Raw genomic sequence first — 12102 nt, 5'->3', positions numbered from 1 at the left:
AGGTGGATAGTTCAGAGCTCAGCTTGACTGACCAACTTTTTTTTTTTGTTTTGCTTGCTGGGCTATTCATTAACCTTAGCTCCATGATACCTTTTTATTATCTTGTACATTTTAATGTTTTTATTTGACTGCTTCAGTAGTTAGCAGTGGAGATTGCTGATCAGTTCTTTAGAGATCTTAAAACCCCATGGTTCTAGATTAGTAATTCTAATACATTAAGTATGGTAATAGACTTGTTAAAAACATTAAAATGTTTTTTGTAATGTCAGTTTGAACACCAGATTTGCCAGTTTTCATGCAATTCTTTTCTTTGTTCTTATATGCTCACTAATTCAGACTTGCTATGTTACATTTTTGACATGTTTGAATAAGTACAATGCAACCACAGGCAGAAATGTGCTGGGGTTTATTTTCAGAATGTGGTTTCAGAAAAAATGAGGAGCAAAAACCTTTACCTCTATACCATTCAATATAAAACATTTATCTACTAGACAGTAGGCATTTACCGCATATGAGGTATTTGTTATATCTGTGTTAAATCTAAAAAAGTTTGGGCTTCATGGAGTTTTATCTTTTCAGTGCTGTATGATCACAAGGGCTCTGACTCTTGTTGTTGACATTGCTCGACTGGTTACCTAGCAGGGCTCCTGGTCTTTATTGACTCATCTTTTCCTGAAAGAGAAACCACAGTGTGAGTTTAGAATTTTGAAGCTATAGCGTTACAGAATTAGAAATGGTTGGCAGTTATAGAGTATGTGTGATATTTTTAAGAAGTGATTCATCCTGGTTTACCATTGTTCACTCAGGCTTCTTTTTCCAATTAATATTTTGACAAAGCAGCTCAAATTACCTCTATTAAGAGTAGGTAGCATGGGTGGCACTAATGCGCAGTGGTTAGTTTCGCTTCCTTGCAGTGCTGGTTCAGTTCTAGACGTGGGGTGCTGTGTGTGTGGGGTTTGTTTGTTCTTACCTGTTCTTTTATTTGTTGTGGGAGGTCATTCCACAATTTAAGGGATTTGTAACCAACGGCTTTGCTGTCGATAGTTGTTTCGGAGGTTCTTGGGACTACTCGGTAACCACTGTCCTCAGACTGAAGTGCATTGTTTGGAAGGAATGGAATGTATTGTGTCAGTAGTTTGCATAAACATGGGAAAGCTACACCTTTTAGTGCTTCGTGGATCCGAAAGAATGCAGTAGGGTCTCAACATCTGCAAATTTAACATTCACATATTCGCTTATTCGTGATTCAGTCTGGCCAATGAAGCCTTGAATGGAAAAAAAAGCAAGTCAAAAGTTACTACCAAGAGCCAAAGGTTGTTAAGCCCAACTTTTAAATTAACTACACAACAGACTAGCCTCGTGAGATGAATCTAGCGAGTAAGCGAACCTTTCATTGTGCCCTGCTCTAGTACAGAGCAGGTGAAATCAAGTTCAAGTTCAAGTTTGTCATTCCATCCATATACAAGTATACAGAGGAGCGAGACATCGTTCTCCAGGTCTACGGTGCGAATACAGACAAGGCACTGACAAGACAATGCTATAGACCAGGGGTGTCCAACCATTTTTAATGCAAGATCTACTTTTTCATTTGCTAGTCTAGCTTGATCTACCAGTGTGAATTTGAAGCTCTGATATAGGAAAAACAGACTTTGGGCAAATCAGTACAATAACAATACCCATCACTAAAATGTCAGCAAACAAAAGCAAGTGACTCATGTTACAGTGAACAAGTTCTGTTATGTTCCCAATTTTATAAAAAAGAATATCCTACTTTAATGTGAGCATTGGCACTGAGAAGCTTACTTGAAAACACTTGTTTTTTTTAACGTGTTGATACTGCTGATCATGTCGATTGACAATTTTATTTTGTCTGCAATTTGACATTCAGCAGTTCAGTCGAGTCTGTGAGGAATGCTAAATCCAGATGCCACTGGTCATCCTCTAACTGGGTATATTCACCATGTTTAGACGACTTAAGAAACTCTTTGATTTTTGGCAACAGCAGTCTGAACTTCGCCAAAAATGTTTGTTTTTGAAATCTCCAACCAGCAAGTCAGCTGCCTCAGCAAAAGTGTTTTTTATTACTTCTCGATTTCTGAATGACTTTTTGTGTCTATCCAGGACGTGGATCACATGGAACGATGCGATTATATTTGCTTTCCTCTTGTATTAGGCCTTGTAAAAACCGACTATTGTTAGTTGAGATTTTAATTTTTCCAGTTTTCTTTTCCGTAACTTTTAGCGGGAAAGTCTACATCATACATTTTGTGTGCAGTTATGAAATGCTGGTCTGTATTTCCCTTTTTCGCATAGATGCTATCATTGCAGGTTTAAATGTGAAAGTACAAAAAAAAATCATGCTCCCATTCCTTGTGGTAATGGTAAGGTTTCGGTCTTTTTGCTTAATCATTTTCGCTCAAACACTACAACTATCAAATCAAACTTTTGGCAAATTTGCCACAGCCAGTTTGTCCACTATGCACTGTAGCGAATGTGAGGTTCGTGCGGCAGTAACCAAGAGAGCGTTCTTGGGTAGCACACGCAACACTCTTTATTTACAGAGCTCCGATTGCCTTTTTTCCCAGTGTCAGCCAGCACTCAGGGAAGAGACTTTTACAACCCAACACACAGGTTAAACACACAGAAGGTCAGTAAAATGTATGGCATTACATGCATAGATCTGAATGAAGTTTTAGGGTATCAAAAAAAGTGAATAGTCAAATAGCCCATTTATTTTTTGCCAAACATTCTTGTGGATCAACTGGTTGGACACCGCTGCTATAGACAATGGAGACATAGACATTTCTGACAGGGTACATAAAGTGCAATGTGCATAGTGTAATTTACTTTACATGATTGTGCAAAGAATACATCAGACACTATGCCTGACATAAGGCAAAAAAAATTCCAGATTTGGAGTAGGTGCAGTAGGTACCAGGAGCTTGTTGAGGAGCCTGACAGCGTGTGGGGAAAAAAGCTGTTACAGAGCTGTTACGGACTCTGGTGGAGCTGGCCCGTATACTATGATACCTGTTATACCAGATGGTAGGAGGGCAAAGAGGTTGCAGGAGGGGTGGGAGAGATCGTCCACAATACTGGAGGCTTTGTGTGAGCAGCATTTGTAGTATATGTTCTGAATGGATGGAAGGGAGGCTCTAATGATATTTCCTGCTGTGTTGACAAATCATTGCAGGGACTTGAGTTCTGAGGCCTTACAATTCCCAAACCAAACAATGATGCAGTTTGTCAAGATGCTCTCTCTATAGAATGTGGATAGTATGGGGGGGGGGAGTTTGTCCTTCTCAGTTGCCGCAGGAATTGGAGACGTTGTTGTGCTTTTTTAGCTAGGGAGGTGGTGTTGATGGTCCAAGTGAGGTCATCTGTGATATGCACACCAAGAAACGTAGTACTTCTACTGTAGCTGTCTCCACAGGGGAGCCGTGGAGTGGGGAGTGATCAGCGAGGGCCCTCCTGAAGTCAGTTATCTTTTTTGTCTTATCTACATTTAGAGACAGATTGTTGTTTAAGCACCAGTCCGCTAATTGCTCCACCTCCTCTCTGTATGGTGTCTCATCATTGTTACTGATGAGGCCCACCACTGTCGTGTCATCAGCCAAACTTGATGATGCAGTTTGAACTGTGCTTAGTAGTGCAGTCATGAGTCATCAGTGTCAACAGGAGTGGACTGAGTACACACCCCTGGGGGGTTCCTGTGTTCAGTATGGTGGTACTAGACATGTTGATTCCAATCCGGACTGTCTGAGGTCTCTCGGTCAGAAAGTCCAGAATCCAGTTGCAGAGGGAGGCATTGAGATTCAGCAAGCTCAGTTTTTCTATGAGTTTCTGGGGGATGATTGTGTTGAATGTTGCTTGTTTTGTTGATCAATATTATTTTAATTAATTTGAAACCAATGCATTAATACTTTAAATATCATACAAGGAAGGAATGTCTTTTAACCATACATACTATATACTATTAAATTCTGTGAGGGTATAGGGGTGGACTTGGTTACATGAGAATTTGTTCGCAGTGGGTCTCCACACTGACCCACTGTGAATGTAGAGACCCTACTGTGCTTTACGGTTTGTCCTGTGGCCTATGTAAAGATGTTAAAATTATTTTAAAAGGATTTTTGTTTAAAAGATGCGTTTCAGAAGTTTGAACAAGCTGACGTCACGATATGCTGTTATATCAGATGGTAACGCATTCCACAGGAGTCGAATCTGTATGTAACAAATGTGTGTAGCTGTTTTTATTGCGTTCTGTGTAGAATACTTGAATAACTTCTAAGATGGAAAAAAGTTATCCTAGACAAGTTTTTACATGTTCATAAAGCAAGAGTTCTTGGTCAAACAGTACATCTAAATTATCAATGAAGGCAGCGTGGCTAAGGCTATAGTCATTTAGATACAGTAGTTTATGGCTGTGGAGTCATGGGTTTTCATAGTCAAATGCTATGAAAGTCAAATTGTTTCCTGATGATGGCCCTATGCTGACCTTAATACCATATGGGGAAAATAGGAAGTAACAATCTGTAGTAATATTTTAAATGAAAATGAATGCTATTATTCAATTTGCAAACAAATTAAACCAGTGTTCTGATATTATAGCTTATTCTGTATAAGACTGTGGACTGAGTTTTCTTTTGTTATTTAATATTTCTTTTTATTTTGAGAAAAAACTCTCATATACAGGCATTTCTCATGACAAATCTACACACAACGTAAATCTGTAACTTTCCTGATGGAAACTCATTTACTAAAGCATAACTCATGAGGCACTTCTACATAAACATGTTAACTCTTTGTTTACCAAGTTATGTCTTCACTACACAGACTGATGCAGTTCAGTTTAGATGGATCTGTGAGATGAAGAAGTACAGTGGGTGCCCGCATTTATGCTCCTACTGCACAACCAACAAATAGGCGATTTTGGTCCATGAATGTAGATAAAGTAGTTACTAATAATTTTATGCTAATAGGCAAAAAATTGCAGTTGTAGAACTTGCTAATACTGAGTTTTTAAATACTGTATACTGAAAACAGTGTAGGTCCCAGCATAGAGCCTTGTGGAACTCCAAATGTATCTTGTCATAAATACGTCTGAGTGTACTATGATCTGTTTGTTAGGTATGATTATACTCAGTAGAGGACACAGTTATAGAGGAGGACTAAGGTTTCTGAACAATTAATAAGTAACTAATGGTTGATGGTGTCAAGAGCTACACTTATATCCAGAAGGATAAAAAGAGTGATGTTGCTGGTTCCTAAGGACATAAGCACATCATTCACTATGCTAATTAAAGCTGTTTTGGTGTTGATGAACTGGGTGACAACGACTGCATTTCTAAAATAAATATTTTATAAAAATAAACTACAGTATGTATGTTTTTCTCAATAATTTTCAATAAAAATGGGAGATCAGAGGTAGACCCGTGATTTATTTTTTAGTTCAGATTTGGTTTCTTGAAAAATGGCAACATTAAGTGTAGCTGCAAAAGTGCCAGAAAGCATAAAAGTGTAAATTATATTTAATATGGATTAGGCATGTGTATGAAGCAAGTCTTTTAATACACTAATTGGCTCAGGATCTTAACTATGACATGTTTTGTCGGTTAATGCAACTAATTCCTGATGACTGTGTGGAAGGTTTCAAAGATAGCCTTATTGCTACAAGGCACTTAGGGACAAGGTAGCATTTCTCATACTGGGTACAGTACTGTTTGATTTCTAATGCTAGCATTATTTTCCTTTAAAAAAACTTAAGTAATTGTTTCTAATATTAGAAGGTAGTTATAGTTATAAAAGCGGAGATTATTGTTTTTCAAATCTAACAGGTTTGAGTAATAGGCCGAGGAAGCTGAAAATAACACTTCATGATACTATCACTCCAAGCAATTTTTAAGACTTGCAACTTGGTTGTAAAATTATAAAATGGTTACTCTCCATTTTCTTTCTATGACTTTCTAATGTGGCATTATCTAACGTCTATGTGATAACAATTTTGTTAACAGAGGTGCTTGAGAAAAGAGCAGTTAATGTGGTCTTAAATATTTTACTCTATTACAATTACTGAATGCAATATTAACCTTTCTAAAGCTGTCTTCATACAATGTTCTGGAAAAAAAATTACATTGACTATCATTACCTACTTGGAGAGTAGTACAGTCAAATAAAATGGTAGATAAGTGAAATATGATTAACTGCTGCTAGACTAACTTGTAAAAATACATTTCATGTGGGTGAAATACAAAGTAGAAAATAGTTTGTAAAGCTGATAGTATGTATCTTACCAGGTTGCTATAGATTTACTGCTTTATATCGATAAACTGTAAACAAGATATAGAACGTTTACTGCTTTATTACAATGCTGCAGTTAGAGCATTTTGTCCATAACATACATTAGGCCATTGCTAATTTCACTGTGTCAATTCCCTGTGAAATCATTCTTTAAGAGGAATTTTTAACTTTGATTTTAAAGCCTTGCGTTTTTTAAATGTCTCTCCATTTCTCTGAGTTCTGTTTCTAGATGCCACACATCCCTCCCTAAAATCTGGTAAACCTGGCCATCTCCATCATTCAACACAAAATACTAGGAGCTTACCCCAGGGATGGTTGAGCTAAAATGAAACGTCTCTCTTTAAACAGTTCTATTTACATTATTTTTAAATTGTACTTGTTTCTTTTCCTTTGCTTTTAGCATAATTTATTGCATTTTTGTGTTTTATATGTGATAAAATGTCTGTGATGTTTTTTTATGTCTGCAAGTGTTAAGGTTGAATTGTGCTTTCTAGAATAAATGGCAGATGTTAATGACAACACTGATTTTGCTGTGTTGTCAGAAGGCTGTAATCCAGCATTGCATATACATGTTGCCTGGGAGAAACTATATCCCCTGTGAGACATGCTACAATACCTTTTCTTTTGGAGGTGTGGAGTTGTGTGATTAAGTCTACTTAAAGCCCAGAGACTGAATTGCTTTATAATTTTATATGCGCTGCAGCTTGTCAGCATAATTTGTGTAAAATTACATGCTGTGAAGTCAGTTGTGGTCTAGCTGTTAGGTAATTGATAGTACATTTCATATCATGAAGGTTTCTACTGTGACAATGTGATAAATATTTTGTTCTACATATACTTTTTAGCACAGTAAGGTCTTGGGCTGAGAGCGTTAATAGCCATGGCACTCCATGGATACATCATGAACCGTCTTCAGGGTCTTCTGCTGCTCAGCATATCATAATCTGGTTGTACAAACAGACATAATTTATTCACCGCTAATTTGAAATGTACATAGCAGTGCAAACTCATTGTCATGCTATAGCTCTAGTTCATGCTACACAGATTTAATACCACTAAAATGATTCTTGACATTAGGTTTTGATATTGTATGTTTGGAATTGCACTTTCTATGTGTTTTACATGTGATAGAATGTCTGTTGTGAAACAATTATTTTATTTTGTGAATATATTGATTAAACAATTATAAAGTAGATATTTGTCATACACTGTAGTAAATGATGCAGAGTTGTGGCATGGTAAAATAAAGGCAAAAGTAATTTAGCCAATACCTTTTTTTAACATTTCTTGATAACTTTTCTGTATCTGATCTTGTTAGGGCCCATTTGTTATTGTAAAGTATATTATATTATCTGTTTAACTGTATGAAAATATCGAGCTAATTGTGGATGTTTCTAGGCATTTTTAACTAACATTTTTTTCTCCTTAGTATGTGTAGGTGGTTGGTGATATATATTGCATTTAAGTGAAGTATTAGAAAACATAAAAAATAACATTTTAATTGCATTTGCAAGATTCATCTCGAAAATAAATGTGGTATTGGATTAAAAAAATTAAAGGAAAAATAACATTTTACTAAAACTTTAATGTAAAAAACTCCAAAAAGTAAAAAGAGGAGTGGTATTCATACTTTGAGATTTAGATCTTTACTTGAGTGTTGAAATGTACCTTAAACAAATCTGTGGTTTATGTTCTGTACTCGTTTCCAGATCAGGTGGACCTACGGTGATTGCTGGGAAGATTCTCAGGCAACATTAATTATTATTAAACTGTAATAATTGCTTACACTTATATAGTGCTTTTCTGGACACTCCACTCAAAGCACTTTTTACAGGTAATGGGGACATAAGTTTGATAATTGTACATTTTTCCCCTTTAAATGTTACTAGACTGGTGCTATACACAGCACATAAAAGCCTTTCATGTAGATTTGCTCTTTTGTATTTCTAAGTGAAAAGAAGTTAACACAATCTCTGCAGCGAAAAACTTAAACTTGACATATTTCTGCACATTTTGATGCATAGTTACTCTTTATTTGCTGAATTTAACAGATTGAAAAAATAAAACTGTAAATGTGGCATGTGCAAACGTTTTGGCACCCTATCAGTCAATACTTAGTAACATCGCCTTTGGCAGAAATCACATGTTTCTTGTAGCCAGCTAACAGTCTTTCTGCATTAGGAGTTTTTTACTAATATGGGGATATGGGGGGATTTGCTTTGCATTCCTGACCAGTCTATGAGCAGTTCTTTGGGAGGTTTTTCTTGGTCTTCCAGAACGTTTGTATACAACTGTACATCTAGGACCAGGGCAGTTGAAAACCACTGGCATAGATGGTATTGATGTTATTTAAATCAAGATGTTGTACCTAGCCAGTTAAGATCAGATTCTTGATGTCTTTTTAAGGTCTATTCTTACTTTTAAATCTATATTTTTTTCTCACTTTTAAATCTGGTTGCTATAGGATCCTTTTTTAGATTTCAGTTTGCAACGAATTGGAATGACTGCGTAGGCAATGTTTTTTTTTGTTATTTTTAATTTAATCTTATACCAACATTACTTGAGAACAACTTGGCAGTTGTTACTTCATTCATTTCTTTTTGTCGGCACATTCATTTCTTTTTCTCGGCACACATCATTGCACTGCATTAACTGGAAAAGAAGGATAGAGGGTAAAGAAGCTTTTCAGACCTGTCCATCCATCAGTACTTTCTTCTTTTGACACATTACAGGCTCCACAAGGACTTACAGAAGTGCTGACTGGAGGATTAGCCTGTCCCTCACAGAAATGTCTGCCAGGTTGCTGGAGCCTGAGAACCAGCCCTATCCTTAGGGGCTTTCTGTCAGTTGTGTACTGCCACTTGGCGATTCCTGGTCACTGTTTGCTTGTGATGTGTCCGGGCTCAAATTTGGAGTTGAGCTTCTTGAGAGCACCTGTTATCTTGCTTATTTTAATCAGTATTTTTCTCTTTATGTTGTTCAGTAATTTTTGTTAGGGTTTTGTATTGTGTTAGATAGCTCTAAACCAAGGGACCTATGGGCCATGACCTAAAAATTGGTCGCCATGTCATTTAGGGCATGTTGTAACATGGAACTCTTGAAATTAAATTTCCTCCTAAACAAGCACATTTTTATGAAAGCCTTTTAATGCCACAGTGAAAAAAATATGATTGAGTTATTAGGAGATAACATTGCATTATTTTTCAACAATTATTACTGAAAAACCTATAAAAATTCAACAAATAATGTTGTGAAAGTTTGATTAAAATAGTAATCAATTAGGAACCAGAATACCATCTTCATAAAATAAAAAAAAACAACTTAACACTCCCTTTTGTGGGAAATCAGTATAAAGGAAAATGTTTAATATGTCTGTTTTAGATGTTAAGTATAACTTTAAATCAAGCATTCCTGGGTTAAACACGTGTAACATTAACATATATTCCTAGAGTGTAATCTGAGAAGGAGGACAAACTGGTGTATCATTTCACATGGTCATAAAATCCCAAGATCAAACCACCCTTATGGTTACAGGTAAATTTAAAGTGGCTTACTTATTAAATTTGAAAATTTTATTTTTTTTTGTGAAACAGACAAGTGAAGTTGGCGTGGACATGGCTCATTTTTCATGGTGCTTTTATCCATAAGTTATCTTGTTAAAACAGTAATTATTGCAATTAATGCAATAAATTAATGGGGCTGAGAAAGTTTTTTCATTATTATCCTTTTCTACATTATTTCACTTTTCTACTTGGGAGAAGCAGGTTTTTCTAGCACTGTCCATCACAAAAATTGATTAAGCCAACTCCAATCAGACCAGGACTCAAGAAGCCTCCTTTAAATTACACAACCATGGTTTGAGACACTTTCAAAGCTTGTGCAAAGTCAAGGTTCACATTAGTATACCATTGCTGTTTTTCTAATATTTGTGCTTTTGCAAGACCATTGAATACTACTAATAAACTGATTATTAATCATTTTTAATAGTATTTTGTATAAGTACCCTGCTCAGAATGAATGAATATAGTTTAATGTGTTAGAGTTTTCTAGAGATGATTAGATTATTTGTAATGCTTTACTGATTGCAGTTTAGAGGACAGCATGCATAAAAGACCCTGCATTTGATTCTTTAGAAAAGCCTTACAAGTTTTTATTTCATTGTGTTTTCCTCTAAACAGGTAATCTTCCAATGCCAACAATTGCAGCAATTGATGGTGCTGCTCTAGGGGGCGGACTGGAAATGGCTCTTGCTTGTGACATCAGAATAGCTGGTAAGAATATTTGCATTGTCCTAGTTATGTTTTGTAGTCATAAGCCTGGTGGTGCTATGGTCTGCTTCTTGATACATTGCATGACATTTCTTTCTGAAGATTTTTCATTTATATGGAAGTGCATTGGTAAATCTCATTGATGAAATTTGATCATTTTACTTGTTTTTTTAATGATGGCTTTTTAGTATGAATGATACTGTAGGTGCAATGTAGAGTACATTTTTGTGTAATTCTATGGCTATCTTTGATCTTATTAAAACAAAAACATTGTTTTCAACCCACTGATTTCAAGTTGCCACAAATATTGCAATGCATTCACTTTAAGTTCAGAGTGTAAGGTCAGCATTCGTTTGCGTATACCTTTGAGGTAAAGCAGTAGTTCTGAAACTTTTTGGACCAAGTATCACCCCCGATCAAACCAACGCATCCAAGTACCACCTACAAGTCATCTTCTCATAGGAACCCCAGAAAATCTCAATGACCAACATGAGTGCTCGTGTGTGCACACACTCACATACACGTATAATACATATTATAATAATAAAATGTATTGGATATAGCGCCTTTAAAGGTGGCTTCTCAAAGCGCTTTACAGAATGACAAAAGGAACAACAACAGTTAAAATAAACAATTAAAAAACACCCTTTCAGTGAGAGGGGTGAGCCTGTTTAGTCGAGCAAAGCAGATGTGAATTCATTGGTCGAGCCTTGATACAATTCACAACAGAGTCTAACAGATTTTAAATCGTCAGGCATTTTCTTGACGGCCAAGGCCTCATGGTGGATGCTGCAGTTCATATCTGGAGCCACCTCTCTAATTCATGCAACTACACCGCTGTTTCGGCTTGTCATCGCTCTAGCACTGTACAAACTCTGACGCATTTTATCCAGTCGATGCCATTCTCTTTGATAAATTCATTCAGAAGCTGAAATATGTGCTCTCCAGTAGTTCCTGTTGGTAGCGGCTTAAAGAACAGAAAGTCCTCAAGGGACTCAAGTGACTGAGTCTTTCGGTGGGGGCAGCAGGTCGAGCTGTTCAGCATCTTTTTCTCCACACATAATACATGTCAGCTCTTCTGCCAATGGTAAAAATTTCTTCACAAGTAGTGTGGGGCTTACCTGCTATAGCAATCCGCAAGCTTGCCTTTTTCCCCGTTTCCATTTCAGGAGTCTGTCTCAGAAGTTAAAAGAAGTTTTTATTTCATGTGCATGGGAGCGTTTCCTGTGCTTACAACATTGTCATTGTTCCAAAATCACGCACATTCTCCTACCTCCCTATTTGCTGGAGATAACTTTTTTAAATACAATTGGTCACTTGCGTTTGTAGCACGCATTCCTATAGAATGGTATAGAATTACATAGTAGCTCGTGTCCACTCAAGTATTAGCGCACGCTGTATCGTAGTTCGTAGGCTGCATATTCAACATGTTGAGTTGAATTAAATGTAGTGACTGACTTGGCCAGCCTAAGATTTTCTGCCTTTACATTGGCTGTAACATTTTCTTCAATACAAAGATGAGCAAAAAGAGGAC

At 36.5% G+C, this 12102-nt stretch overlaps 1 protein-coding gene across 1 annotated transcript in view; it reads left to right on the top strand.

Moving 5' to 3' along the window:
• Nucleotides 1-12102, top strand: part of auh (AU RNA binding protein/enoyl-CoA hydratase) — an 84266-nt gene that overhangs the window by 26234 nt on the left and 45930 nt on the right. The window contains exon 5 of the mRNA XM_006626921.3: nucleotides 10479-10571. Coding sequence (XP_006626984.3) covers nucleotides 10479-10571 — 93 coding nt within the window. The remainder of the gene's footprint in view (nucleotides 1-10478; nucleotides 10572-12102) is intronic.

The sequence above is a fragment of the Lepisosteus oculatus genome, chromosome 3, assembly GCF_040954835.1.
Source record: "Lepisosteus oculatus isolate fLepOcu1 chromosome 3, fLepOcu1.hap2, whole genome shotgun sequence".
Lineage (NCBI taxonomy): Eukaryota > Metazoa > Chordata > Actinopteri > Semionotiformes > Lepisosteidae > Lepisosteus > Lepisosteus oculatus.
The sequence above is the reverse complement of the archived record's forward strand: the minus strand, read 5'-3'. Positions and strand labels throughout refer to the sequence as shown.